Source organism: Alternaria postmessia (genome assembly GCF_024291825.1).
Source record: "Alternaria postmessia strain BMP 2775 chromosome Unknown scaffold_69, whole genome shotgun sequence".
NCBI lineage: Eukaryota > Fungi > Ascomycota > Dothideomycetes > Pleosporales > Pleosporaceae > Alternaria > Alternaria postmessia.
In genome coordinates this window covers 77,216-104,121 of record NW_026260142.1, presented here as the reverse complement: position 1 = coordinate 104,121, position 26,906 = coordinate 77,216, and the positions used below count along the sequence as shown (strand labels likewise).

At 50.4% G+C, this 26,906-nt stretch overlaps 10 protein-coding genes across 10 annotated transcripts; 7 read left to right on the top strand and 3 right to left on the bottom strand.

The window, feature by feature from the left end:
* Nucleotides 1–113: 113 nt before the first annotated feature.
* Nucleotides 114–692, top strand: J4E82_008508 (uncharacterized protein; the record flags this gene model as incomplete). The annotated part of the gene is made up of 2 exons (XM_051734739.1): nt 114–256; nt 443–692. 2 exons carry the CDS (start codon nt 114–116, stop codon nt 690–692), a joined length of 393 nt encoding a protein of 130 aa, XP_051585523.1.
* A 2,137-nt stretch (nt 693–2,829) lies between these two features.
* Nucleotides 2,830–3,964, top strand: J4E82_008507 (uncharacterized protein; the record flags this gene model as incomplete). Its single annotated transcript, XM_051734738.1, has 2 exons — nt 2,830–3,268; nt 3,312–3,964. 2 exons carry the CDS (start codon nt 2,830–2,832, stop codon nt 3,962–3,964), a joined length of 1,092 nt encoding a protein of 363 aa, XP_051585522.1.
* A 948-nt stretch (nt 3,965–4,912) lies between these two features.
* On the top strand, nt 4,913–6,157 carry J4E82_008506 (uncharacterized protein; the record flags this gene model as incomplete). The annotated part of the gene is made up of 2 exons (XM_051734737.1): nt 4,913–5,357; nt 5,412–6,157. The coding sequence occupies 2 exons, from the start codon at nt 4,913–4,915 to the stop codon at nt 6,155–6,157; spliced, it is 1,191 nt and encodes a 396-aa protein (XP_051585521.1).
* A 2,139-nt stretch (nt 6,158–8,296) lies between these two features.
* J4E82_008505 (uncharacterized protein) lies at nt 8,297–9,271 on the top strand (the record flags this gene model as incomplete). Its single annotated transcript, XM_051734736.1, has 3 exons — nt 8,297–8,437; nt 8,494–8,579; nt 9,049–9,271. The coding sequence occupies 3 exons, from the start codon at nt 8,297–8,299 to the stop codon at nt 9,269–9,271; spliced, it is 450 nt and encodes a 149-aa protein (XP_051585520.1).
* A 4,805-nt stretch (nt 9,272–14,076) lies between these two features.
* J4E82_008504 (uncharacterized protein) lies at nt 14,077–14,967 on the bottom strand (the record flags this gene model as incomplete). Its single annotated transcript, XM_051734735.1, has 1 exon — nt 14,077–14,967. The coding sequence occupies one exon, from the start codon at nt 14,965–14,967 to the stop codon at nt 14,077–14,079; it is 891 nt and encodes a 296-aa protein (XP_051585519.1).
* Nucleotides 14,968–15,301: 334 nt separating this feature from the next.
* On the bottom strand, nt 15,302–16,568 carry J4E82_008503 (uncharacterized protein; the record flags this gene model as incomplete). Its single annotated transcript, XM_051734734.1, has 2 exons — nt 15,302–15,526; nt 15,579–16,568. 2 exons carry the CDS (start codon nt 16,566–16,568, stop codon nt 15,302–15,304), a joined length of 1,215 nt encoding a protein of 404 aa, XP_051585518.1.
* A 2,297-nt stretch (nt 16,569–18,865) lies between these two features.
* J4E82_008502 (uncharacterized protein) lies at nt 18,866–19,774 on the top strand (the record flags this gene model as incomplete). Its single annotated transcript, XM_051734733.1, has 1 exon — nt 18,866–19,774. One exon carries the CDS (start codon nt 18,866–18,868, stop codon nt 19,772–19,774), a length of 909 nt encoding a protein of 302 aa, XP_051585517.1.
* Nucleotides 19,775–20,159: 385 nt separating this feature from the next.
* Nucleotides 20,160–23,177, top strand: J4E82_008501 (uncharacterized protein; the record flags this gene model as incomplete). Its single annotated transcript, XM_051734732.1, has 3 exons — nt 20,160–20,180; nt 20,334–21,207; nt 21,679–23,177. 3 exons carry the CDS (start codon nt 20,160–20,162, stop codon nt 23,175–23,177), a joined length of 2,394 nt encoding a protein of 797 aa, XP_051585516.1.
* Nucleotides 23,178–23,327: 150 nt separating this feature from the next.
* On the bottom strand, nt 23,328–23,932 carry J4E82_008500 (uncharacterized protein; the record flags this gene model as incomplete). The annotated part of the gene is made up of 2 exons (XM_051734731.1): nt 23,328–23,632; nt 23,683–23,932. 2 exons carry the CDS (start codon nt 23,930–23,932, stop codon nt 23,328–23,330), a joined length of 555 nt encoding a protein of 184 aa, XP_051585515.1.
* A 448-nt stretch (nt 23,933–24,380) lies between these two features.
* Nucleotides 24,381–26,765, top strand: J4E82_008499 (uncharacterized protein; the record flags this gene model as incomplete). Its single annotated transcript, XM_051734730.1, has 4 exons — nt 24,381–24,419; nt 24,569–24,771; nt 24,819–25,688; nt 25,739–26,765. The coding sequence occupies 4 exons, from the start codon at nt 24,381–24,383 to the stop codon at nt 26,763–26,765; spliced, it is 2,139 nt and encodes a 712-aa protein (XP_051585514.1).
* Nucleotides 26,766–26,906: the final 141 nt, after the last annotated feature.

The window sequence follows — 26,906 nt, the reverse complement described above, 5'->3', positions numbered from 1 at the left end:
CGTGCGCTTTGCTCCTCCAAAACGCTCGATCTATTCAAGTCGCTCACCCAAACTTGGCGTCTTGGTCACAGTCTTCTGTAAAATTGTCTAGAGAAGACTCCAATCACGACAATATGGAAGACTGGGTCGGCCAGAAGCACACCTTGGAGGCCGCACTGATCGACTGCTCAAAACACTACAGCGGAAACCCCCCAGGGAAACAAAGGTCAGCCAACTTTAGGATTACTTCATCAGCTAGGGATCTAAGACACCAATAGTAGGTCTTCGAGCGATGATAGCTATACCAGACGGGGATTGGGAAGCTCGAAATTGACAATCCGACTGCCCTTGCAGCGATCGAAGAAGCTCGTCGTATAGAGCCAAAGGATGAGAACCATTTCGGATCGCTTCGTACTAAGGCGACTCCCCACCTCAAGAAAGATTGCAGTACCCGAATATACAGTGTGGCTGCATACATGTACCACTATACCTCTCACGCTGCGAACGACGTCGACCCGAGCGACGACAAAGACATGCTTTTGATCGGCCCAGCCAAGGACATTGCGTTCAATTGCTTGCTAGCCACGCTTTACAACCTCATACATGCGCCACATATCCAAAGAGCGACAGTCCCTTTCTTCCCCTCGCCCTCGTTTCCAAAAGACAGCCATCACCGAGGCGCTACTAGCTGCCACCAGCGTAGAGCTCACTGAGTAGGATCTCAGCGACATGACGGTGCGCGAATTGGAGCTGCTTCAGATACAACATAAAGAGAATGGCTGAGCTCAGACTTTCGAAACCTCCACGATAGTATAACAACAGGTGGCACTCAGACGTGGCTGCGGACCATAATGGATGCATGGACGTCTGTAAGTATCATAACGACAGTTTGGAAGAATGGAACCTTCTGATAGAGGATAGGGCGCAGTTGATGTACGTACAATTAGATCACTTAGGAAGTCGCGAATTGACATATCTTAGGCTACAGTATCTCTACATCCCACTAGCCTGTCGCTTCCTCGGTATTCATCATTACAACCTACCTACGGCATCTAAGAACGACTGTAATACTGTTTACCTCTTAGCATTACGTCGAGAGGGTTCGAGGTGCACGACTGGCTAGCGCGCATGCTTGGAGACTGTCGGACGAGCGCAAGAACGTGGGGGCTCATACGTTTGGTGGGATACAATGGCTTGGTGGCTCTGAATACGTCCGTGTCGAAGCATATGTCTCCAGCAAGCTATACTCCTGGAATGGCGCTATACGATATGTAGTGCGCTGCCGGCAGCAAGTCATGTGGCAGCTAACTGAACTGGTGCTTTCTTTAGCAGCAATACGACTACTGGGTCAAAAAGATCAGAAACATGGCATGCTTCCCGTTTATGATTGTTTCTACCAAAAGCTAGGTCTGTGACCGGTCTGCACCAAGAGCAATCCTATAGTGTGATCCTAATATAAACGCAACGAATATATGATTCAGCATAAAGGTGGGAACCGTACTGAACCGTATCATACAGTTCATGTACAATTCTTCGTGTGCCATGGTTATCTATTTGTGAATGGGGTATTTGCATGTCATCTGAACAAGCAAACTCGTTGGCAGGCCAAAAAGCGCTGACGCGCAGTTATTGTCCTCACTGACCCAGTGAACACCATATGCTGGTTCAGATAGCATCTTGACATCGCTGAAGCTGTGACAGATCCTAGGTAAACCAGTTCGATTGTCAAAAAGCACAAGAGTTCGACGTGCATACAGCTTTGGTCCATTATTCACCCCCACGAAGGCCACGACCAATCTGCTACCCTACTATACCAACAGCTACCACTCGGCCATATAATATGACTATATAATACTATTAAAGAGTCTGCATCTCACCACTACTAGGCTTAACCAGAAGTGTGTACTATGTACTCTGTTTGGTCAACGCGTTCCGCGCCCTGCGTTTCCTAAAGAACTCGCTAATTTGATCTTTCACAGTGCGAATCTCCAAGGAGTATAAAGCCGCGCCGTGGTATCTTTTTTTGCTTCGATCACTGGCAGTGACAGGGACATAGAGTGAATCTTTTTGCTTTTCAGGGTCACTTGTGAGACTTGTTTGGCTGGTATGCGGAGATTGGCCAGGTGACAGTGCGGACAATGACGCGTTCCCCATCACAACATGGGCCAGGAAAACTGGTAGATCTCCGAAAACACAACCGAGTATAATAGAAAGAACCTCACCGCCCTTTTGTGGTTGTGTTCCGACGAACTTAGCAGATTCGCGGATTGATAGCATATCTGCAATATTTCAAACTCGAAGTTCACTGCCTTCGCTTCGCATCGTCTGCGCTCGACTCAATGAAGAGTCTCAAGTTTTCTGCTGCAAGATTGTTTCCAGAAGCAGATCGTTGTACCCGGTATCTCTTTGGCACTCGATTATCCTGCCGTGGTTACATAGACCACCAAGGCGCCAAGTGATAAGTTGTGGTGGTCGTCCAGCTCATCTACATAAGCCATACAGAGCATTTCTGCAAGGACAATCTTAGACTTGCTACCTATCCTCGTCGGAATGATTTGCCCATCTTTTTTCCGATCTACACACTCGTTGTATAAGTCTGTTGCGTTGTTGACCCTCTGAAGACTTGCGCATTCGGCCATTGAACATCAGCACCCTTTCAGATGGGCATCTAAGGTGTTTGTAGTCGGCGAATGTAATGATATATCAGCCCTTGTATCCCTTTTATTCCTGTACATGAGAGTAGGTGAACGTGAAGAAGATGGTCGGCCGGTTTCGCAGCAGAGCGAGGGGAGGTCCAGTCGCTGGAAGATCAAAACACCAGGGTCGATATCTCTCCTTCACCTCCGACACATGCCGCACACACAGCCAGTTCTCTTGACCTCAAGACACCTTCCAATCTCGAAGATATTGCACTTCAACGCCCCCTTTGTCGCTACCTTGTCTATCCCACCCGAACACGACAAACACATTCGTCTCAGCATGAGCAATCCGCAAGCCACGCTACAGAGACATGCTCTCAACCGCATATCAACGTTCATGGTTGTAATCTTCACCCTCATCACGAGAGTGGTTGATTCCCGTGTACTGTTGCGCAAAGAGACAGTCGGTAATGAACTGCATCTGTTCTTCTGCCACAAAGAAGACTTCGGCGATCAATTTGTTGCTCAAGAAACCGGATACACCTCCATTGAGGCAGAGGAAGCTATGGAATCCCACAATTATTGCGTCTTCGTGTGCAAGGTCTTTGCTGGTATGCTGGCTTGGTTGATCGAGGGTGCGCCAAGTTCCAGTCGCATACAGTAAATCCTGACCGCTAACAAGACGCCATCTAGAGCTCCACCTTCCAATCACAGTCGATGAAGCAGACTTGAACGAGGTCTTCGAAGTCCAGCCTGTCGTTTGCATCGATGTCATTACCTGGGAACGGAGAAGAGTCGCACCCGTTCACACAATGTTCAAGATCCTCTCCTCGGACGCCTACCCAAAATCAGACGGACTCGTTGAGGAAGAGGGATTGTACATCGATGCTTCAGCGCCTCAATACCTCCGCACGGCTGGACTATACGCCGTCTGCAGTTATCCTGCACGACCACAATCCTCTACGCAGCTTGGTGGTGCCTACGAGGCTCACCTCAAGAAGTTACATCAAGCCGCTACTTGGAGCAATTACAGAACAGAGGCCGTTATCCGAACGATCAACAACAAGATATACGCGAAGATGAATGGGCTTGGAGGGCCTAGGATTCTGCTGGATAAAGACATCGCGAAGTGGGAAAGCTTCGAGAGGGAGATGCTTGCTTCCGTCGAGATCAGTCTTCGGTCTCTGGTTACCAATCTAGACCTCCTGTACATTCCCGTACCCGATAGGGAGACACACCACAAGCTCATCGCTCAAGACTGTTTTGATACCGGCCATGAGAAGATCATGGAATCTCTGGAGCGAGTCTCGGCTCGTAAAGAGATCATGATATGGCAAGGCATTTGAGCAGTGCTGATCTATGATTCTCTTACGTACGAGCTCGAGACAGGGCTTGAGTGGATGGACCTCGGTGAGAAGTAGGAATGTGAATATGTTCGTTTAGCGCATGATTTCAGACTCCAGCAAAATCATGATACCCAAACCACCAAATTAGCGTATTTCAGTATCGTTCATGACTTCCTAAGTGATAATAATGATCAAGTATCAGTCAGATTTGCTTGCGCAGTCGATGCCGTGAAGTACAGAGCGGCTCGTCAGTCTGGCCATTGGCTATGGGAAGCTCAACGACAAGGCCTTAGTCGGCCTGTTTCAGAGATGCGCAGGTACCAATACAACTCGACTGACAGAACATTCATCCGTGTAGCCTATCGAGTCTACTTCCACAGCCTCACCATCCTATCGGCAGTGGCTATACAAGTGGAAGTCACATAGATGCCTGCATAAACAGCCAAACTTTAGACAACTACGACGAGCTCTTCAAGTCTGGACACTAGGCCACATGATTGGTTGGCCATTACATGGTGCTCTTTTGTTGTTTGACTAAGCTACCATGCAACAAGTTGTCGAGCACCATGTATCGCTCCCTGGCCGCAAGTGGCTCCGGCAGCAGCACGACCTCATCACTCTGATTACAAATGTACGCAGCTCTCCTTCTGGCCGTAGTGACCTACCAAAAGAGGTCAGCGTGAGTACTGCTTAGATCCAGAGCGACTGCGAGTATGTGGCTCGCATTGGCATCGTAACCGCAGTGAGAAAGTGAAAGACTGATGGGCCCATATCTCTGTTCACCGTGCCCGCGAAGTCCGATACAAACGGGCAGTTTGAGCACAAATCTCGTTAGACGCTTTCGAAAAGCCTGAGTTCTTTCAAATTCGCGTCATCCGCGACATTTTCCTGACACGGCCAATCCACATCTTCAGTATATGCGGAAACCCCTCCAAACCATACGTGAGGATGCCCCGATCGAGAGCAGCTATTACATGTCGCGAGATCGCTTGCAATCGCCTGGTAAGCAGTGCCGTACCATATCTGAACACGCGCGGTTGTGATGCGCGGGTCCTCGTTCAGTTTGATACCCACGTGTATTGCAGCTTTGACTGCCAAAGCCGCAACGAGCGCATCCAGAAGCTGGACCGTATCGAGCAGTTCATCACGGCGTTGTTCTTCGAATACAGCGAAACGACAAACCCCTACCCAGTCATATCAGAGACGATCCATCGAGAGCAACAGGGAAACTGGCGCCAAATCCATGCGCTCGGCAGGGCCGACCATCTGGGTACGGTGACACTCAAGGAGAACGGTCCCCTTTCTCCTCACGGTCGACTTGCTTTTCTCTCTTTGAATAAATGCACCTCTGTCCTCATGATATTTGCCCCCTTGATGGCGTTTCTCTACCAAGGTTCGTCTTTACTTCATTCTCCTGCGATGTCAAACCAGAACCTAACGTAATCAGACCTTGACCCCTCGATCGAGATCCACGAAGCGCACGTTGACAATGCATTATCGGACCAAGAAGTGCGAGTCCAATATCTAGGCCCGAACGGAAAGCCTACGACACAAGATACAGTTGCGAGATGGCACTCAATGTTCCGAATTACAAACACCAAGGAAGATCATACCACTGACGCGGCTAGACTCGCGCAGTTGAATGGCACAGGAATATACTGCGACACCACAGCGGCTCAATACGGTCGCGCCCCAGGACTGCAAGACGCGAGGGCTTATCATCGCCGTCATCCCGGTTCGAAGACAGTATACTGTGCTAGCTTCGCCCACTACTACCGCACTTATCACTTGAGAAACCTGGGCCGAATCAGTGCGGAAGATGGAAGATACCGCATTTACGCTCTGCATCGGGAGGCATACACCCAAACGATGAACAACATTGTTCATCGCGAGATCGAAGGTATGGGTGGAACCGCGTACTTGCTGGCTATGACACCTGGAGATTTTGAAGCCGCATGTACAACGATCGTGGCTCAAGTCCATTCAGCACTCCTTGACGTCGCTTTTGACATACGCAAGGTGTATTTGAACAAGCCTTATGAGGTGATCTTTGATAGTAAGGAGGAATCGGAAAGGTACGAGGAGGTGGCATCTCAATCCATGGGCCCGGGCCATACAGCGTGTCTGCAAGCTTTAGATAAGCGTGCTCCTGACACCTGGATGCTTGATGACGATGTCTTTCGGCGATACTGACGTCGAGAATAAGGCCGTCGGGAAGCAGACCAAGCTGGCAGAAGTGTGCGTAGCTATACTGGCGAATGGAATGCATGCGCTGCGGGAATGCAGCAAGCAGTCGCAAGAAAATCTTGACTGCAAACGTGTCTGCATTTGAGCAATAGGTCGATCCGTGAAAACTCAGATTCTTCTAACGCAAGTCTCAATCTGAATACCTTTCGATGCAGTTTTCAACCCTTTGTCAGGGATGGTGCTCTTTGGTCAAGTAATCTTAACGTAGTACTTATGCCATGCCGAATCAAATCCACCACACCAAGACCTCGATATCGCTCGGCCTACGTGTGCCAATTCTCTTTGTGGTTTGGATCGCGTCTTCCATCCGGTTTGTGCAGCTTTCAACAACCACAACATTTGTCACAGTCGCCAAGAATAGAGTGCTCGTTGTCGAAATCGTTTCTCGTCTGCTGCGGGTGATATAGCTTCCGTACCACGAGTATGGCCGTCAGCTCCGCAAGCCTTCTCGCTGTTGGTTTACAAGTCTCTTTTTGCCATACGCTTACCACTTAGCTGCCCAGAGCTCTACCAGTGGTTCGCATATACTTCAAATCGCTCACTTACTGATGACTAAGGGAATGATGTAGTGCTGCACGGCGACATCTAAGCAGCAATTCGCGTTCGCCGCATCATTACAAGCAAAAAGTCAAAGTCCAAACTCATGTAAAGGCGTCCACAGAGTCGAACACGAAAGTAAAAAGACAGTTTAGCAACGATGCCGAAAGCCTACATCTGTCAGCTGTGCCATGAGTTAGTGAGTTTCTGTTTGACAGATCGGAGATCAATCTATCCGTATAGATACCCAACAGAACTTCGTTGGCATATGAACATTGCGATATGCCAATGTCAATTCTGTCGTCCACGTTCGCAAATCTCCAACTGGCGCAAAAGAAGACGTCACTTAGGACCTCCGTGCCACAAAGGACACGAAAGGTACTAAGATTGTACTGCGAAATTGGGGACCCAACAATGTAAGAAGTTTAGATACCAAAGGTTTCCGCGTGCGACTCAACGTTCGACCTTACAGAGAGTCGAACACAAGAGCGACAAAAAATGAGTTCAGCTCGGTGTCGATTGCCTACGTTCCATTGCCGCCGGCCGATCCGAACCTAAGGCACGAGTTAGAAAGTGTTTTGTTGATGGAAAAGAGCCTAATGAATCCATACATATATCCAAACGAAGTCGGTTGTGGGATGTGCCAAACAATTCTGAATCGCTAGGCCACCTCTGGTGAGTAGGCAGCTCAGGAAGGACGAGAGGTTGCTCTCAATCACCCAGCAATGGCGAAGACAGATTTTCCCTCATATTATTCAAGAGAATGGCGTTCTCAATAGTTCCTGTGATTTATCTGACGACTCCTCCACAAGAACGAGGCAATAGAGTGCAAAAGCGTGACTGTGGCGTGTTCATACCCCCAATCTTCACAGGTATTGCAAAAGCTTAACGCCTTAATAACTCTCATCATGTACTAGATGACACCATCTATGAGCTCTACGTGGAGCACATTTGACGAAACTATAGCGTCTACTGTTGACTGCCACGCATCCAGGACAGCAATGCCAACAGATCTTCTCGTGCGCCAGGCGGACAGCATGGTTCAGATGAGCAAGGACTGGTGTGATAAATCCAACAGTTCTAGTTGCTCCAGGCTGGGTCGGTTTTGCTAACGCGCACCAAATACGGTGAATAAGATCTTGGTACAAGCTGGGTACAATTTCTTCATGCCATTTTAAACACCCAAATAGTCAGCCGAAGTGAGAATGCGACAGCGGTATGTAGCACTTGGGTGAACTCTGTGGATGTGTCTGGTGCGTCAAATCCTTGCATCAAGTGGGGACACAGCTTGATAAGGTTCTTGTGCATCGTTCACAATCTTGTAATAAAATGCAGTGGCTGTTTGGCTGTAGTGTATCCTAGACTCTGATACCATCATCCCGTGAAGGACAGAGATAGCATTCATCGAGCGCCTTCTAGTGCTCTTATGACGCGGGCCTCGTAAGCGATGGAGCCGTACGAAAAACTGTTTTATAAGGGCTGCGACAGATTTTCGCGCTGTAAACATTCCGTTTGGCTTGGTATCTTCACTTCCAGGAAAGGGTGTTGATGTCTCAGCTTCATATTTGCAAGTTCGGTCGGGGGTCCGCGACCACCCCACCAACAACCACGCCACGACAACAAGACCACCTCACGTTGACGGCAGAAGCAGGCGGAGAACTTGGTATGACGGATCAAAAAGCCAGACAAGTTTGTGATACCCTCAGGTGGCATCTGCGGATATTGCACTGACTAGGCAGAGGCAGTCAGCAACAACCCCTCCGCCGGTACCATCGACGCCCGCACGAACAGACAGGAGATTGGGAGTGGACGATCTCAATCGTACAGGCTGGTAAGTCATTCCATTCCTGATGTCGATTCTTCCCTGCCCTTGAAAGAGGTACTACGAGAAGGCGCCTTTCAGCCGCAGCTTCAACGCCTCCTCGCCAGCGATGAGCAGCATCACAACAAGCGCACTGTGCTACCAAGTCGCTGACACTCTTGTCCTTTGCAGACACAAAGATCAGAGACATAAATTTGGTGCGCCGCTCGAGGCGGTCACAGACTTGTGGCTGTGGCTGTTGCCAGTCCGCGTCTACAACACCTCTGCGGCATTGCGACATCGACGCACACAAAGTGGAGTCGTCAATATCCCGGGAGCGACGACTGGCATGGAGCGAGCAGATTGCTATACGCAGGCTAAACGTCTATTGTCTTCCAGTAGGTAGCAACTGGGAAACACAGCCGTAAGGACAGGGAGCCGGCAGTGTCTTTGATTGATTTTGCGCCGACCATACCTGACATTCACTGACAACCCACAGTCTCTGCACACTTACGAAGAAACACGACTCCGTTGATCATCGGAGTTATGTTAGGCGTTGCCGTGGATGTCAGCCAGGGGATGGTTTCCAGAAGACAAAGAAGGCAGCAAACTACAGGTCCGCCCACCATAGCTTCCCAGAGACGAAAGGCAAGATTTGTACTCCACCATGTCAGCGCGTGTCTTGGAGGATTGGCCGGCCTTATGCGTTGAAGGGTCGGTAGTCGCCAATACTGAATCGCCGCGAATACAAGTCTTGGGGGTGGGCGATCTAGGCGACAAGCGCCTCTGGCGACGACGGCGCTGGATAGGCTGATCATTCATGTTGAGACTAAAGACCTCATTCGTTTCGGTAGGCGGTGTCTTTAGTGGACAAGTAAAGTAGAACACAGACATCTGCGTTCGCTTCTCATAGCAAAGACATTCAGAGTATGCACTGACGGAAAGCCAGGTAATGTCCTACACGTACGGTCATGCACACCGTAGCCCCTCCCAATAGTCGGGCCAATTGAAGAATGCTGCCCTTTGCGTGCGAGCGCCCGTCCATCGTTGGCCTCGGCCTTTATCCAGCGTATACAAGCCCAGCGGCGACCACGAGCGGTACCTAGGGAACATAACAAGAAGTAGAATACGTTCGATATACTCGGATGAGTGAAGGCACAGCAAGTATCCATGAGAGAGCATGGAAGACCGAGCTGGCTGAAGGGGTCGGTGCATGGACATGGTGGGAGGCCTGCGAGGAACATCTGACAAAGAAACTCCGTGGTACGCCAGTGCTAGAAGATGTCGCGACGACGGAACGAAAACGAAATCGCAGTGAGAGCTTCAAGGAGTTCATCAGGAGTTCATTCGGAGTTCCTTCCCTTTGACTGGTTGTAGCATGGCCGACTGCGATGGCATGCTCGAGACGGTATAGAGTTCGGAAAGTCCAACGGCCGTGGCGGTGTTGGTCCAGATTTGGCGTCCTTCAAGATGCTCGCGCCCTGCGAGTGGGCCTTCGGCCATCCATTCGCCTTATCGGAATGCAACCCGTTTGTTATGTCACCAGAGGGCAGCAGTCAATTGCCTCGCTACCGGAAAAACCGCGAGACAGGTCGCTCATTGAACACACACTCTGGCGAGTGCCTTATTGGATGGCATCGCCAGCGGTCTATCGCTGTTAAAAAGTCTTGGGCACTGACCGAGGTACAAAATAGATGACAAAGAGAGACGAAAAGGATGGAAAAAGATGACCAGAAAATGGAGGAGTAGAGAAAGAGGACCGTCGTTCAGAAAGAGATAGCCAGAGGTTTGACATTCGAAAGCGATCCCGGGAGATGCCATGGCGGAGTATGCCATCTGCATCCGACGCGGCAGGTGCCCCTGACCAGTTTGGAAGCAACGAAAGGATCGACTCCTGCAGTGACAAACTGCATGCGATAATCGGGCTCGCTAGCAAGGTCGCATTGTGAAAAAGGTGGCCATGGCATCCAAAAGACACTACTTCATGCCTTCAGCGTGCGACATCGCCGAATTTGCCCAAAAGGATCCGTCACGGCGCGACAGTGGGACACCAGTCCATTTCAACTACTCTGACGCTCGTGCTGCGCATTACCATCGTATCGTTCTGGCTGAGAAACGCTTGCTGAGCTCGAAGCTAACGCTCCGGTCGCGCTACAAATTCCTCGTCAAAGTGGTTCGGTGTTTTCGCTGTGGTATCATTATGCAAGACTCCCAGAATTGTCGTTCACAGCCATCGCGGACGGGAGTGTCTGCTGCAAACAGGCAGGATTCTCTGAGATGTGCACGCTATACTTAGTACACTTCGGCCTCGGTTACGTCGGTTACAAAAGCAGCCATACGATGCCATGCCTGTGACCCCCTGGACGTTCACTGTAGTCGTCCTGATGCGGCTGTCGTGATGAAGATACATACACTGAACTCACTGTCGTTTTTTATCACCAAAGCGGCTAAACCTTGGAATCAATACCGGCAGGCGCATGCTCCCTGCCACCTCCAGGGATGTACTGAAGGTGAGTTGGCTTGTCCCACAGTCATGAGTTCTGGTCAAGAGAAGAACTCCTTGGCGCGTCCAGGTTCGCCAAAACTTGGAATCGCCTATGATCACGGTGAGGTGTTTAGGTCGCATGGCTGAGTCCCCTAAGGGCCGCGCCCTTGTCAGCAATTCTATACGGCAAAGGCCACAAGATTCTGATGATGATGAGATACACGGCCTCAATGGATAGCTGAGTCTTATGAATGAGAAGGCTCGTGTCGAAAGAACACTACGATTGAGGTATCGGAAATGTGACGCCAGGCTCGGCTCACATACCAGTCTTCCACGAACAGGACCTCTCCTACCAGCGACAATCAACAACATCATCCGTACCACACAAAGCTCCCAAACGGATGCGTAGGCCCAAATCTCCTAGACTGAAGCGCGCAGCAGCTTGACTTTTGCATAGTGCGTTGATGCTTGACAGTTCTAGGACGGCTGAGGGTCTCCCGAATTGGAAGTCGGAGGCTGCTCTCACCATTGCGGATCATAGAGCCGGTACCAATAATATCGAGACGGACGAGGAGGGAGAGGCACGAAATTGAACGATCTATCCCTTGTCTCACGGCGTTCGATTCGACCGCAAGCAGTGGATATCGAAGAGGCACAAAGAAAGGGGACGTCGACTTCGACTTCGCGAGTCTGTGGTAGACGATGTTGTCTGAGGATCGTACGTCAGCAATGATGTTGCGTAGGACACCGTTGTCTGTTCAGATGGCGGACTTTGGGATAAGACATGCCGCTGATCGGATCGCCGAACACGTGTCTTGCGGGAGCTTGAATCTGCCTTCCGGCTCTTTTGTGAGCCATCTCCACGAAGATGTACCGGAGAGCAGCGCGCACAACCATGTGCGAAGGCCTTGCTGCCGCTATCTGTCAAACCATTGACACAGGCTGGGACGCCCGCCACATACCATATATGTACCTCTGACCATGGCCTTAGATACCGACAAAGATTACAGGCCGATGTGACCATTATAGATTGGAGTTGCGGCAAGACGACGTGAGGGCGTACGTAAGAAAATCCGAAAATTCATGCTTGGCCACGTACTAATCATGTTGTAAGTGTCGAGGTACAGTAGCGGACGACAAAGCGATGTGACCGCAAGCTGGGCGGCCCACAGTATTTCCGTGCAGGTTCGACTGCGCTATGGACGTAGCGAGCGGAGATCGAGGATGTATTGGGGGCTGTCGGCCCGAGGATCAGCAACATGATACTCCGAGTCTGGTTTACAGTATAATCCCAGACAGGTGTGCTAACTGTGTTGTAGGAAGCCGGGTGCGGGATAGGGTTCAGTTGGCGGAATGCTCGCCGATATACGCAGGGAGCCGCGCCTACATCGCCTGGCTGCGCTTGTCGACAGGGCGAGGTCGCCCCCACGAGAACCAAGAAGCTCTTATGTCACTCCACAGTCTTGTTGGGGTACGTAGCGATCGTAGGCAAGGCGGTCGAGGACGTGGATTCGGCGGCTTCGGTCAAGCCCTCGGGCGACTCCTGTACTATGGCTGCAGGCTTGTAGCGAGCAGAGCTTCTGCATCGTATGATGAAGGGTATCTTGCCACTGACAGTGGCCTCAATACCTTCACCACGCTGTGTCGGGGTGACTGGGTTGGGACAGTGTGGTCTGGAGGAAGGGGCAGAGAGAGTTCAAGCAACAACCAACTTCATCGGTCCGTGCGCTGAGGGCTCCTCCCTCCAGCAGCCCAGCAACAACATCAGCACCCTCTCAAAGCATTAATTATCGCGCATTGCAAGGTCTGCGCTTTGTGCGCGAGCATGTACTCTGCAAACCCCCCTGCACGGTGCGATGGAAAAAGTGTCCTCTTCGCTGGCTATGATTTGGCAAACTCCGTAGGGTAAAAGAAAGCCCGAGACCGACGACATGCGTAGCAGCGGCAACGCGAGTTCAAAGACTCGAACAGTAGAATCAAGAATCGTCAGGACCTTTTCAGACACCTCCGCACCCTCCCACCACCACGTACGGTCCCTGTCTCGATCTACGCGCATTGCAGCGCCATAGGGATAAGAGGCCTTTGCCACATCCATTAGCAGCAGCTACTACTGCACTAGCGATGATGGCTCGCAACGACTACAGCCCCCGTTATCGCACAGTCTTCGGCCCTATTTGACATCACAAATGCAACGTCCTTGAGCAATCGGATCGAGTGGTCCTGGTAGAGAGTCGAAATGTCTGGGAAGTAGGACCAAGGAGGATGCAACTACCTTGCGCTGGACTACGGAGGCCCATATCACTAGTCGCATTGCAAAAGCACCACACCTCAAGCACCTTATATAGTTTTCTTTCTTTCTTGCACTCAACGCATCCGTTGAAGTGGTGGGAGCATACCCTGGAATAGCAAAATCTGGACTCGAAATAGAGGCCGATTATGATAGGTCAATGACTCGGACTTGGTATTTTGAAGCTTCGAATGAGACGTCTGGCCCTGGAGTCATCAGCGACCTAGTAAAGCTCATGACGACTTCGGCTAGGCTGGAGAGCCTTCACATCTTCTAGTTGCTGTATCAAGACGGGGAAAATCCGATCGTTCTGCAGAATCTTGAGCGCTTTGCAGGGACCTAATATCTGTACGCTGGAGTGGCAGATGACAAAGATCACATCACCATCCTTACTCTCGCCGAGAAGATTCAGTTGCCGGTAAACTCGATTGGCGTTTTGGGGGCATTTCACATTGAGGGGGACAAGAGGATGACATTACCAAGACGTATCATGCCCCTAAGCGAAATGATATGCAAGCAGCCGTCATCTGCGAGAAATGAAAACATTGTGGAAAAGTAGTCACCTGGCAATGTCGTAAGATCATACTAGAAGCCCTCACTCACAAGATCGCACCGTAGCGGTTATGTGCATTACACAAGCCTCTTTCATGAACAATATCAACAACACGCACGGCAAACTTAGAGGATATCATGCTAATTTACTCTACTTCGATTTCTGTTCGTAAAATCCGCTACGGTCGTCAACTATCTACGACCTACAAATCTCTATCGTCAATAATGTCCATTCCACCGTCCTCCACCGCCTCTCTAAACTCATCATCTGTAAATTTTGGCTCTATGATGATCTCCATGACATCCAATAGCCTTTCGGAATCGTACAGTTCTTTCATCAAGGCAGTTGCCTCATTCATCCACCTGCTCTTGAGATCCTCCCACGATGTATTCCCTTCCAGATCATAGTTCGCGATGAACGAATAGAAGTCATCGCCGATCCTCAGGCTATTGGTATCTTCGTCTTTAATCACGTACTCCAGCTTGTCTCCCTTCTTGTTCATGCGGTATTTTTCCGGTATGCGTGATGCGCTGTTGGTTAGATATCGTAGCAACCTGATCATCTGCTTGACAACGGCTTGCTCATCCCAGATCACGATACCGTTGAGATGCACAATCCTTACTATCGGAAACTCCTCCTTCTCCGTAGGCGTCAGTATGATGTTGCTTCCCTTCAGATCCGTGTGACAAATTCCTTTCGGCCCAAGCTCGGTGCCTTGAGCAGCCATGACTTCGTCAAAGATCTTGCAGATGAGGAAAGGCGGGAAGCCGTCTTGGAAGAAGTTTTCCTTGAGGTGTTGCAGGTCACGGCCGTGGCAGAAGGACGTGACGTACCAGTTTCCTCTTGGGTCATAGTCGATGACTCTGGTGACGCGGCGAGTCTTGATATTGAGGAGTGATTCGATCTGTCTTAAGAGTGCTTCACGTTCTTCTCTTGAGCGAGGAATTCTCAGTGCTAAAAGAGAAGAGGGGGTTGGCTTGACGAGGTTGTTGGGGATTACAGCAATAATGAGGCCATTTGGGCTTTCGCTAATGAGCTTGATCGGAACATACTTGTCGATAGCAGACTTGGGAACATTGGGTGGTAATGTCATGGCGTGAAATTGATGTATGTCTGGACTTTAGTGGAGGATATGTGTATCGTTGGACAGCAAGCTACAAGACAGACGCAAACCATTTTAGGAAACGAGAAGGCTTGTGACCGATTGCGGACACTGACTAGCCGCTGATAAGCTGGGTTTGCGCGGTGAACTTGCGGAGCAAGCGGACCCCAATGATACTAGACAGTGAATGAGGAAGAGGTGAGTCAAGAAGAACCATTAGTGACTTTAGGATAGATTTATGTTATAGTATAAGTGAAACCCTGAAGTTCTCATGCTAGCGCTGCAGCTGAAGCTACGGATGGAGGGAATGAAGCCACCATTGCACTCAAGGCTTCTCTTCTCTGGAGGATATCACACCTGTAAGCTGAATAGCATCATCCACCAAGTTATTAAGTTGATCGAACTCGCCGTTGAGCCACCTGTCGAGCAAGACCTGATCCTCGCTAACAAATGTAGGCCGTTCTGCGGGCAAGACCTTGGTGCATTCTTTGAGGTCGTTGATGTTGTTCACGCCGAGAAGCGACAAGCGCGTGTAAGCTTTAGCATAGTCCTATATCATTTCGTCAGATGAGATATTTGTTTGGAAATATGTGCAGTCATACCGCGTTCCATCGACCCTGAGCAGTAGCCCGATCGCTGAACTGCTGCCACGAAGGACTAGTTCTAGAGTCCTTACTCAAGTTGATGTCGCTTTGGAATTTGATGACACGGACAGGCGCATTATTCGTAGTCTGCGGGTAGAAAGCCATATCCCAGATACCAGGAGTTGAGTCTTGTGGGTCACCGTCGCGAGTGGTATCGACGAAGTGTTGTTGCGAAGTAGTGTGCGCCCCGACAAGAGCAACAAGATCATGAGCATCGATGGTTTTGTCTTGGAAAAGTTTGATGAGCTTGTCTGCAGAGTCCTTTTCTCCAGGAAGAAGGCCGGTAGGGCCGGCCTTGCTATTATCTTTGCGCCCAACGAAGGTTCGAAGTCGTGGTCCAAGCGGGCAAACTACGGTCGCGACATTGGCACCGAATTGGATGATATCTGCCATACTCATGCCGTATTGATTGTATTTGGTGTACCACTTCTTTGTTTGATCAGCAATTGCCGAAAGACCGTTGTTGTCCGCACGCGACATCTCGTCGCTGAGGAGGATACTGCCGTCTGCACCACCATAACTGCTGCTCTTAGACCAGACGGCTGCATCATGGAAGCCCAGGCGGACGGCTTGGCGAGCAAACTTGCTGCAACGACCGGATGTACCGTTGAATTTGGCGGTCATTTCGTACGCCAACCATTTCCAATGGCAGCACAGATCAGCTTTGCAGGCAGCGCTTCCGATGTTGCCAGCCGGAATGGAGCCATCTATGGTAGCCGACTCAGCAGACGTTTGGTCAAGTATGATGGCTTTGATGTCCTTGCCAATAGCAGTGAGTTTGGAGTCTGCCAGTGTCTTGAGGTCGCCAATAAGCTCTTTCGAAGCTGCACGCTTCTCACGGGCAGCAAGGTAGCGCATTTCGTTCATCGTGTCACCCATCCCCGGGTGAGCATCAGTGAGTGGAACAAATGCTAGCAGGGCATAGCTGAAGTAGGAGAAAGCCTTCATATTGACCAGCGAAGAGGAAGTAGATATCGATAGGAACAAAGAGTGGAGAGTTGCTTTTGGGCAGGATGGCCATACGACATGTTCAACTCTTATAGAAATGGCTTTCTGTGATTCTGGAGACCAGACCTCGCTTCAGAAGTGCATTAGATTGAGTGGTAAGTATACCCAGTCACCTTGAACGGTGTTATCATGAGGCAAACGAATACGAGCACTGTGTACCCTGCATATGGTCCGACATACCATAACATTGACTTTGCTGATTCATAGTATCTGGCTGTAGTCAGATCGTATGATACCAGAAAGTAAAGTCGACGGAAATCTGGAAGGCCGGACTTCCCGAATTGAGAAAAGCTGACGACCAAGTGTAAGATTGGTGGCTCTCCAATTGGTCGAAACCAAGTGAAGTGATGAGCAAGGTGAGCCTGGCTACCGGATAAGCGAACACGGGAGGCGAGACTTCACTTGCAAAACTGTCGTATTACATGAAGTATATTGCACATGCATCTGGGCCTCTGATACGAACAGTAACCTCATGTAACGAAACGACGTGAGGATTCGACAGTTGCTCGAATCTGAGGCTTCTCTCTCTTACTGCGTCGCTATTAGTGGAAGCATTGTCATGTCGGCAAGAGCATACCAGCATATTTGAGAGAATTCCGAAAGTCCGATCTCTTGAGATGTTTTCCATCCAGTTGTCAGCTGCATCAAATATGCCGGATTCCAAGAGGCAGTCAAAAGGATCGACAATTTCAGACGCAGGTAATATACCGCGCTCGTATAGGGGACGTTCGATGGCTTCGTATGTTACACGACTATTCTTAGAGTTTGCTAGTTGCTCGGTCCCAGGCTCCAGGTTGTAGATCGTGCAATCGCAATATCAAGCCGTCGATGGTGTAACTATCGCGCATTGGTACTTCAGCCTCACAATCAAAGTAGATCTACCGCGCCCCCTGGAAATCTCGGTTTGTCGTATCCAGCCCATTGCAGCCATCCCTCCAGAGTGTTCCATGCGAAAATTGTTGAGTGAAAACGCCTTCCACAACAACGAGGCAGCTATGCACGTTCGGGACCATTGCGGTCAACCGGTAAGCTGCAGGACAGGGCTTCGCCGCCAGGCGAGTAACATTTAGCCGGATAACATACAGCACCCAAGGACTCTTTCTTTGTACCGAACGGTCCTTTAGGGTAAACGTGGGAGGCCACTTTTCTAATCGTTTGTTGATTTACACATCGAATGGTGTGGTGGATGTTGTAGCTCATCTCCTATTGTGTGATGTCGAGTTTGATCGGTCTCGGGACGGGACACAGAGCAACGAACCTTGATCCACCCCGATGCCGCTCCAGATGCATAGATTCAGCCGCGTGTTTATAAGGCAACAGGTCGGTACCGGTGGGAGGGGTTTGTTAACGGAACAGCATACCACAACGACGAATCTTCGAACTCGTTTCTGAGCAAGGTCAGCGCGTTTTGGCGCATGTGTTCAGTATTAAGATGTTCAAAGGCAACACTATATACCCTGAACTTGGACGTCTCCTTATCCTACTGCTATACTAACAGTACTACTTGCAGGATTATTGTGCTTGTATGTTAACGGCATCGGAGCTTTCGAACGTAGCGCGCCACGGCGCGAAGGCAATCACCGCTTAGAGTTGTCTCCCAATTCAGCGGGTTTGGCCCACAGCCGGCGGCGACGGCATTGAAGAGAAAATGGTGCTGATCGGAAGTTTGGTGGTGGATGTCATCGTGGCAGCTGTAGATGGCTGGGTAAAGAAGGGTGGACTGGGTCGGGGCGGGGCCGAGAACGCGCCATCCGAAATCAGGTTAGACGAAATCTAATTTGGTCCCGCGCTGAGTGATTCTGAGGTGTCTCTTCACAGCCACCACCCGTAGACCGCGATGCATCGCGAAGACACATGGACATCCAACAACGGAGGTGTAAGGAAACTGAAAGATGACTGCAGCTACACTTCTCGTGGTTGTGTCTTCGACGGTGCCGGGAACAGTAACAGAGATGAGGCTGTGCTACTGAACAGGATCCATGCCTAAAATCCAGGGCGCAGCTCAGCTGGAATCCTGCCGTAAGCCGCGCTTTGTTACCAGCGCTTATATGTCTCTCAAGTCTTCCCAGTCTTACTGCTGATTCTTCTAGTCCTTCGTCAGTATAGATACCCAGGTTTGTCTTTCTAGAAGCGCCTCTGCTGTAGAACGCGACCAGCCTTCAACCTCACCTTTTTCCTATACCTAGTCTACGAATCCGGTGTCACATACACTGAAATCTCAAGCGGCCACCCAAAAAATGCTGCCCAGCAAGATGCGACGTCTATCTGGCCTTTTCTCTGGCCCGAAAACTTCCCTCCAGGTCCTTTCAGATCTCCATCTAGATAACGACTCGCAATACCTAACGTTTCACATACCCGTCGCTGCACCTTTCCTTGTTCTCGCCGGAAACATCGGCAAACTCATAGACTACGAACAATATCTATCCTTCTTGGTTCGGCGGTGTAATCTCCACGAGAAAGTTTTCTTGGTTTTGGGCCCCCTAGAGTTCCACGGCCTGAGCTGGATGGATGGCTTGCAGCTGGCGCATAAGTTGGAGAAAGAGCCAACAACAAGAGGAAGGCTCGAGGTACTATATGAGACGAGGAGCGATGTTCCGGGCACAAACATCACGTTATTGGGGTGCACACTATGGAGTAGGATTTCAGAATCAGATACAGCTGCTGTGCTAAGAAAGATGCCCGAGTTCGACGAGAAGGAAGGTATACAGCTTTGGGACGTGGCAAAGCACAACTCGGAACATAAAAGAGACTTAAGGTGGCTTACCGATGAAGTTAAGAACCTCAACGCATCACTGAACGGCGCTTTGGCACCTGCAGCCTCTAGTAATTCGAAAGATGAGCGACAGCTCGTTGTCGTCACAGCGTTCGCGCCGGAGCTACGTGAAAGTCTGGATCCTTGGCAAGTCGACGCGCCTTGGGCTTCAGCATATGGAACGAATCTGCTCGACGGCCCCCACTTTGGCAACGTCAAGATGTGGATCACCGGTATGACAGGTCGAACATGCGAGTTCAAGCGAGGCGACACGACCATCGTAAGCAACCAGCGTGGCAGGCAGGGCGAGCATGTAACCGGTCTTCTGAAAGATGGCATGTCAGATAAGCAGAAGATAGGCTTGTTTGATGTGATGCGAGTGGTCAAAGTATAGAAGATTGGCTGATCGTAGGGACGTTGCCCACATTCGAATCTACTGAGCCGCTGGCTATGAATTTCTGTGTCCATATGACCAAATGCGATGTAGAATGCGAGGTACGACATGACAATGCGAGCCCCGCATACGCTTACCAATCTTTTTCCACGCCCTGTGACACAACATCTACCAACATACGTAAGCGCTACGTAGGGAGTAGCACCTGCAGCGTACTTGCAGCGTAACATCTTTTGGCAAAGTACGTGCGGCGTGGTACTAGCGGCGTGGTAGCTGAAGGGCATCCCCTCCGAATAACAATGCATTGTTATCGCATAAGTACTAGTACATTACCACAAGAATCCCCGCCACAACATCAAGCTCAGTTTCAGCTCTGACTTACAACATGTCTTCCTCGTCTGAGACGGTAACCCTAACAGCATCATGTCTCTGTGGCACCTATAAATACAGCACCACCTTTCTCGCATCTGATCTTCCTCTACCAGGGCATACGTGCCACTGTACGAGCTGCCGACACCTCTGTGGCTCACTACACACCTCTCTCATAACTTGGCCCGAGCCTCGCGCCAATGTCGACATCAGTGGCCTCAAGGTATTCAGCGCCTGGGAGCGCTTCGACCTGCTGTTCTGTCCTACCTGTTCAAGCCCAATGTTCTGTGCTTTCAGAGATCCAGAGAGGAACTTGGGGGTGGTGACTGGAACGCTAGGCAATGTGGATGTTGGAGATCACCAGCTGATCAAATTTAGTGGGATGGGCTATGTGCTCGATACGCAGGATGGGGGTGCAAGTCCATGGATCTGTGCTCTTAATGGTGATGGCGTGGACTTGAAAAGTTACGAAGAGATGACGCCAGGCCGTGGTCAAGAGGCAAAGGAGCTACCTGCAGACTGGCCTCGGTGTTCAACTCTCCCAGAACTCAAAGCGAAAGAGGAGAACAGTGTGCCGATACGCTGTAAGTGCGGCGGTGTAGATCTACTCCTCCGTCGGGGCGAGTATAAAGATACGAGCGAAGAAGATCTGCCCTCCTGCGTTGAGCCTGTCAGCAGGAAGCTCAAAGCCAGCTTCTGTGCTTGCAACAGCTGCCGGTTACAAAGCGGGAGCGACATCTTTTACTGGACCTTTACAGAGACGAAATATCTGTCTTCTGGAAAAGATGATAGCAAGGCCTTTCCGGAAGATATTTTCGATCTCAAACATCTCATCGACACCAAAGATCCTGCTATCGGTACGATGGAATACTACACCTCCTCACCAGACGTCTGTCGTTACTTCTGCGGTACTTGTTCGGCTGTCGTGTTCTACGCATCAGGTAACCGGCCAAAGATAGTCGATGTGGCTGTTGGTCTGCTGGATTCCAAGTACGGAGCGAGAGTTGAGAATATGCTGTCATGGCCTTTCGGAAAGACGATGAGTTTCCAGGAAGATGGTGACGGTGGGTGGCGAGAGAGTTTGTTTGAAAGATTGAGAAGTAAGGCGGAAGACTGGCGGGTGGCGAGAGGGTATCCGAAAAATTGGAAGAGCAAAGAGGAGTATGAGAATATTCATCAGGATGATGATTCAGGATGAACAGGTAGTTTAGGCTAGACTTGATACATACCAGGTCTAACATGTGTTTATAATCTCTTAGACTAAGACTCAGCAAGTGGAATGCCACTCAGAAGCTCATCGTTCCTTCGATCTATTCGTAAAACGCAGAATCCGAGTTTTCACTGGACTAAGAACCCATATCGACATCTGTGCTAGCCACGTAGGCAGCCTTCCTAGCTGAACACATGAAACATTGTAGTTCAGCAAGACCCTTCACGTGCAGTATGATCGTGATGATTTCTCTGTAGTGATTTGCGCGCATGAACCATCGTCCGCATAGTCACCGGGACTCTACAATTATATCGAACCTTAGCAGTCTCGCCTTTAAACCCTTTCCACGCTCAACTCTACAACCATATCCTTTACTACTGCATCACAAACATAAAATTTCGCTCCAGGACGCCATGTCAGAAGCCTCCTACAGATTCTTTGCTCGTATCCGCCCCTAAGCCCCCAGGCCAGCTATTCCGCGTGGTCAAACCCCTCTCCACAACGGCTTCTTCTTCAGCAGTTTACCTCTGTCTACCCCGCGCGCTCCCCCCTCCATTCGAGCCGTCGAAGGAAATCGACTATGATCTTCAAGATCGGATGGCCGATGTCCACAACGCCTTTCAGACAGTGCGTGGAAATACGCGTCTTCGTCAACAACTGTCGCTTCTCTCGTACAAGAACTCTAGCGATGTCCTTTACGAGAACATGCAGCATAACGGCACGTCTTTGCTCCAGGACAAGCATTTGAAGATGTTACCACAGCTGGTGGTGGTCAAGATGAGCAGAGACACGGATCTTCTTCGTAAGGAGGTCTTGCAGATTGAGGCGCAGCACAAGAAAGGTGGACGTGCCACCCTACATGTCGGTTCGCATGTTTTGCGTGCTCAGTTTACTGCCTCGACAGCAACGTCGTTTGTTTGTCTCCGCCCTGTTTTCGGTCCCACCTTAGCGCAGTTTGGTGAAGCCAGCAACAAAGACCAGGGCCGTATGCCAGGTTGGTTTGTGGGACATATTTGCGTTGCTTTGGTAGATGCTGTGGACTTTCTACATGATGAGGGTATAGTGCATGCCAAGATTGAAGCATCGAACATAATGTTCAACCTCTACTCTACGTACATGCACCATCGGTACCGGGGATATCCAGATGTACAGCTTATCGACTTCTCTTTAGCCGGCCAAAGCGATGAGGGCGCCGAAGAACGAGACCACCGCGCCGTGCTCGAGTTGATGGAACATGTAATTACCGAGTGGAGCGATGTGGCACCGTTCATGCCGTTCATTAACAACTTTACTGGGCTGAGTGGAGAAGGTGACGATCCTCTGCTCACTCAATTAGCACTTATCTGGACAATGCTTTCAGGAGTTTACGATGGGTATACTAATCTTGCGGAACTTCAAGCGCGAGCCGTAGATATTCGACATGAAGGTCCAGAAACCATGCCGTGGAACCTGATGAAGTTGCTGCACGCAGACCTAGTGACAGCCGATGAGCTTGACCGTGCTGTTCGAGCTCCGCTAGCGCTTAGATTAACGGCCAGGAGAGAGGCGATGGCGAAGGTCCTAGGAGACATCCCTGTAACTATGGCTGGAAGGGGTCATGCGGGTATGAAGACCCCGCGGATCATGGTATTGCGGTTTGTTAGAAGGAAAATGGAGTTCATGAATGCAATTGGACAGTCTGTAGCAGAGGAGTCGATAGACGATGGAGCCAGGTTCTTTGGCAACAGGGATGCGAGTATGGCAGACGGCAAGATGAGTAGTGCGGAGCCACGAGTGACGGTACCTATCTTGCTGCTTGATAATAGCGATGAAGAGATGAGTTAGAGGGATCAACACGAGTTTGGAAGCGAAGGGCAGGTGATCAGGAACGAATATGGAAAAGAGCAGGGCATGATAATGACTTTCATCAGAAGCTCTCTTGATCACGGTAGCAAGAGAGTACCATAGAATACGTATTCCAAACCATAGAAACGTTTACAACCACTCCTTGGGCACCGCTCTTTCTGACCATATCCTCTCGCTCTCCCAAGCCAGCCAATCTGATTTTGTCGTTGGTAAAAGTCCCATAGCATTAACCTTCCATATACCCAATGCCAACATCAACATGTTGCAAGCAATGTAAGCCATCTTGACACCGAGGAGTCGTCCAGAGGTGCCGGGAGTTTCGTAGGGGGCGAAGGTGCGTTGGAGACCGAGTACAGCAAGCACCGGGGTTTTGAACAGCGTAAAGACCATGAAGACAGAGAAGATTTGCAGCGTATTTCCAGTCATGTACATTCCTGGTGTTGTTAGTCAATTGACAAAGTGATTTCGCGTGGCTTGCACGCACCAAAAGCATTCATAGGCAGTTGCTTCGCAGGCGCGATGGCAACTTCCCAAGCCTTCTTCATCTTGAGTGTGTCCATCTCTTCTGGTGTCGGGGGTTGCCTCTGAGTCTTTGATACCTGGGAACGCTCCTTCCTGGACAGAGATGGTGTGTAGCCTGGCGGGTCCGCGAGCGAGGCGTTCTTCGGCTTGGATGCGGGCGTCGAATTGAGGTCAAGCACCCACTGCGGGGGAGGTGGAGGGGTCGCGGACATGATGATTTGACTTGGTGGAAGCGTGGTACCGGATGCCAATCTGTGCTATGTTGTTGCTTTGACCAGGGTTCAGGGTCTCACGATGTTGGAGGTTCGCTGGTGGTGGTGCGGAGCAGGCGTCTGGAGAGGTCCACACATGGCGGGCTTGGCGGATGCACGTCCCCTCCTCCGTGTTGACCGCCGTCAGGCTTCCCAAAAGTTGTAGTCCCCAAACTTGTCCATTCGTTCTCCTCTCCACGTTTCTCCGGCCGAATTCCACGTTTCCCTGCCATGCGCGACACGATACGAAGCCAATAGACGAGCGAATCAGCCATCGAACCCCGCACGCTTCCTCTGGACGGCAAGGGAGGGGCGCTAAGTCGCGAGGGAGGTTATCTTGATTGTGCTACGGCAGGCACATGCATTGAGGGAACAGCCCAGCTGGCACACGCGATATCATTAGCCCAACATGAGCCAGGGCGGCCAAGATGCGAAGCTCTTTGCGAGGGTACGTTGGCCCCGTCATCCGCACAACCCAGACCTTCCGTCTTGGACAGCCTACATGGTCTCCTATTCAGCCTGCCTGCCTCCCGGCTATGAGCAGTTGGCGCCATGATGATGTTTCTCCCCTACACCTTTGACAACACGCGCTTACAGAACCTTCGCACTCCACAGGGCAAAGTCGCCGAACTACGCATCGAATTGAACAATGGCAACAAGAAGGACAAGAACTTCTCCGCGAAGAAGACGGCGCTCAAGAAGATCGTCGCCAATATGACCATGAGCAATAACGACATGGTCGCGCTATTCATGGATATAGTCGGCTGCATGCACATTCCGAGCCTGGAGATCAAGAAGATGTGCGTAGTGACATCCATACGAGCACGCGCATCGCTGACATGGGCAGGTGTTTCCTGTATCTCGTCAACTATGCCAGGATAAAACCTGACATTGCGCTCAAAGCACTCCCCATCATACAGGAAGACATGCACGACAACAACCCCTTAGTTCGAGCCCTCGCCCTACGGACCATGTCCTACGTTCACGTCCGGGAATTTGTCGAAGCCACCGTACCACACCTGAAGAACCTCCTCAAGGACTCTGACCCATACGTCCGGAAGACCGCAGCTTTCTGTGTAGCGAAGCTCTACGACCACGACCGACACCTGGTGGAACAATCAGATCTAATTGACAGGTTGAATGGCATGTTGAGAGACGAGAACCCCACAGTAGTGTCAAGCGCATTGGCAGGTCTCATGGACATCTGGGAGAGAAGTGAGAACATCAAGCTTACCATCGACTACGCGAGCGCATCCAAGATCGTTCAGATTCTCCCAGACTGCTCAGAGTGGGGTCAGACGTACATCCTGGAAGCCATGATGAACTATGTTCCACAAGATACCAGCGAAGCTGCCCTGCTCGCTGAGCGCATTTCACCACGCCTTTCACATTCAAATTCTGCCGTCGTTCTTACCTGCATTCGCGTTATACTCTACCTAATGAACTACATCAACGATCCGAAAGTCGTCACTTCGTTATGCAACAAGCTATCACCGCCGCTCGTCACGCTTCTCTCCAAAGGACCCGAGATCCAATATCTAGCCCTTCGTAATGCGCTTCTGATTCTACAACGCCGACCAGAGGTACTAAGAAACGATATCCGAGTCTTCTTCTGCAAATACAACGACCCTATCTATGTCAAAGTCACCAAGCTTGAGCTCATCTTCATGCTGGCGACTGAGAGGAATATCAAAGAGGTGCTGACTGAGCTTTCTGAGTGAGTCTCTTCCAGCTAGTCTACATATGAGCTACTAACACCAGCCCTAGGTACGCTACTGAAATTGATGTCGACTTTGTGCGCAAGTCCGTACGAGCCATTGGCAAACTTGCCATCAAGATCGCACCTGCAGCACAACTTTGTATCAGCACTCTCCTACAGCTCGTCAGCACCAAGGTGTCCTACATCGTACAAGAAGCGACAGTTGTGATTCGAAACATCTTCCGAAAATACCCCAATCAATACGAGTCGATCATCTCGACATTGTGCGAAAACCTCGATTCGCTTGACGAACCAGAAGCGAAGGCGGCTATGATCTGGGTCATTGGACAATACGCAGACCGAATAGAAGACTCGGACGTTCTTCTTGAAGACTTTCTGGACACTTTCCAAGAAGAGACACATGAGGTGCAACTGGCACTGCTCACTGCGACTGTCAAGCTGTTCATTCAGCGACCCACTCGTGGCTCCAGTCTGGTACCAAAAGTACTGAAGTGGGCGACTGAAGAGACAGACAACCCTGACTTACGCGATCGAGGCTACATGTACTGGCGTCTCCTCTCGTCAGCACCTGAGCAAGCAAAGCAGGTCGTCATGGGCGAGAAACCTCCGATTACAGCTGAAGAATCTGAGAAGCTTGATCCTGGTACCCTTGAGGAGATGTGCCTGAACGTCGGCACACTAGCTACAGTGTACCTCAAGCCAGTCAACCAAGTTTTCCGCAGCGCTCGCCCGCGTAGATTGCAAGACTCGCCTGCATTACAAAAGCATGAATTACCTACCGTCAAAGCAGCACAACAAGCTCGGGACCGCTCCGCAGCAGAACGCACAAAGCTTGACACTACTACGAATGGTAATGGCCACCTTTCCCCAACAAGCGCAAACGGCATGGCGAATGCTGTCAGCGACGCGGACATGTACTTTGCCAGCGTAGGAAGGCAGAGTACCTTTGGTGGCAGCCCTGTTGCCGATCAAAGCAGTGGTGCAGGAGGTGGATGGGTAGTAAATCAGAATGAGCCGCAACATATGGTCATGAGTCCTGGACCAAATGATGGGAACCAGGATCTGCTACTTTAAAGCGGGTGGTATATACGTGGCTGTGGATAGTATGATGAACATATTGAGGTGGTTGTCACATATTAAATCATCAAGATGAGCCGTATACATTAATCAAACGGTAGTGTTTCACAATAACTTTGAGTGAGCTATGGGTAACCT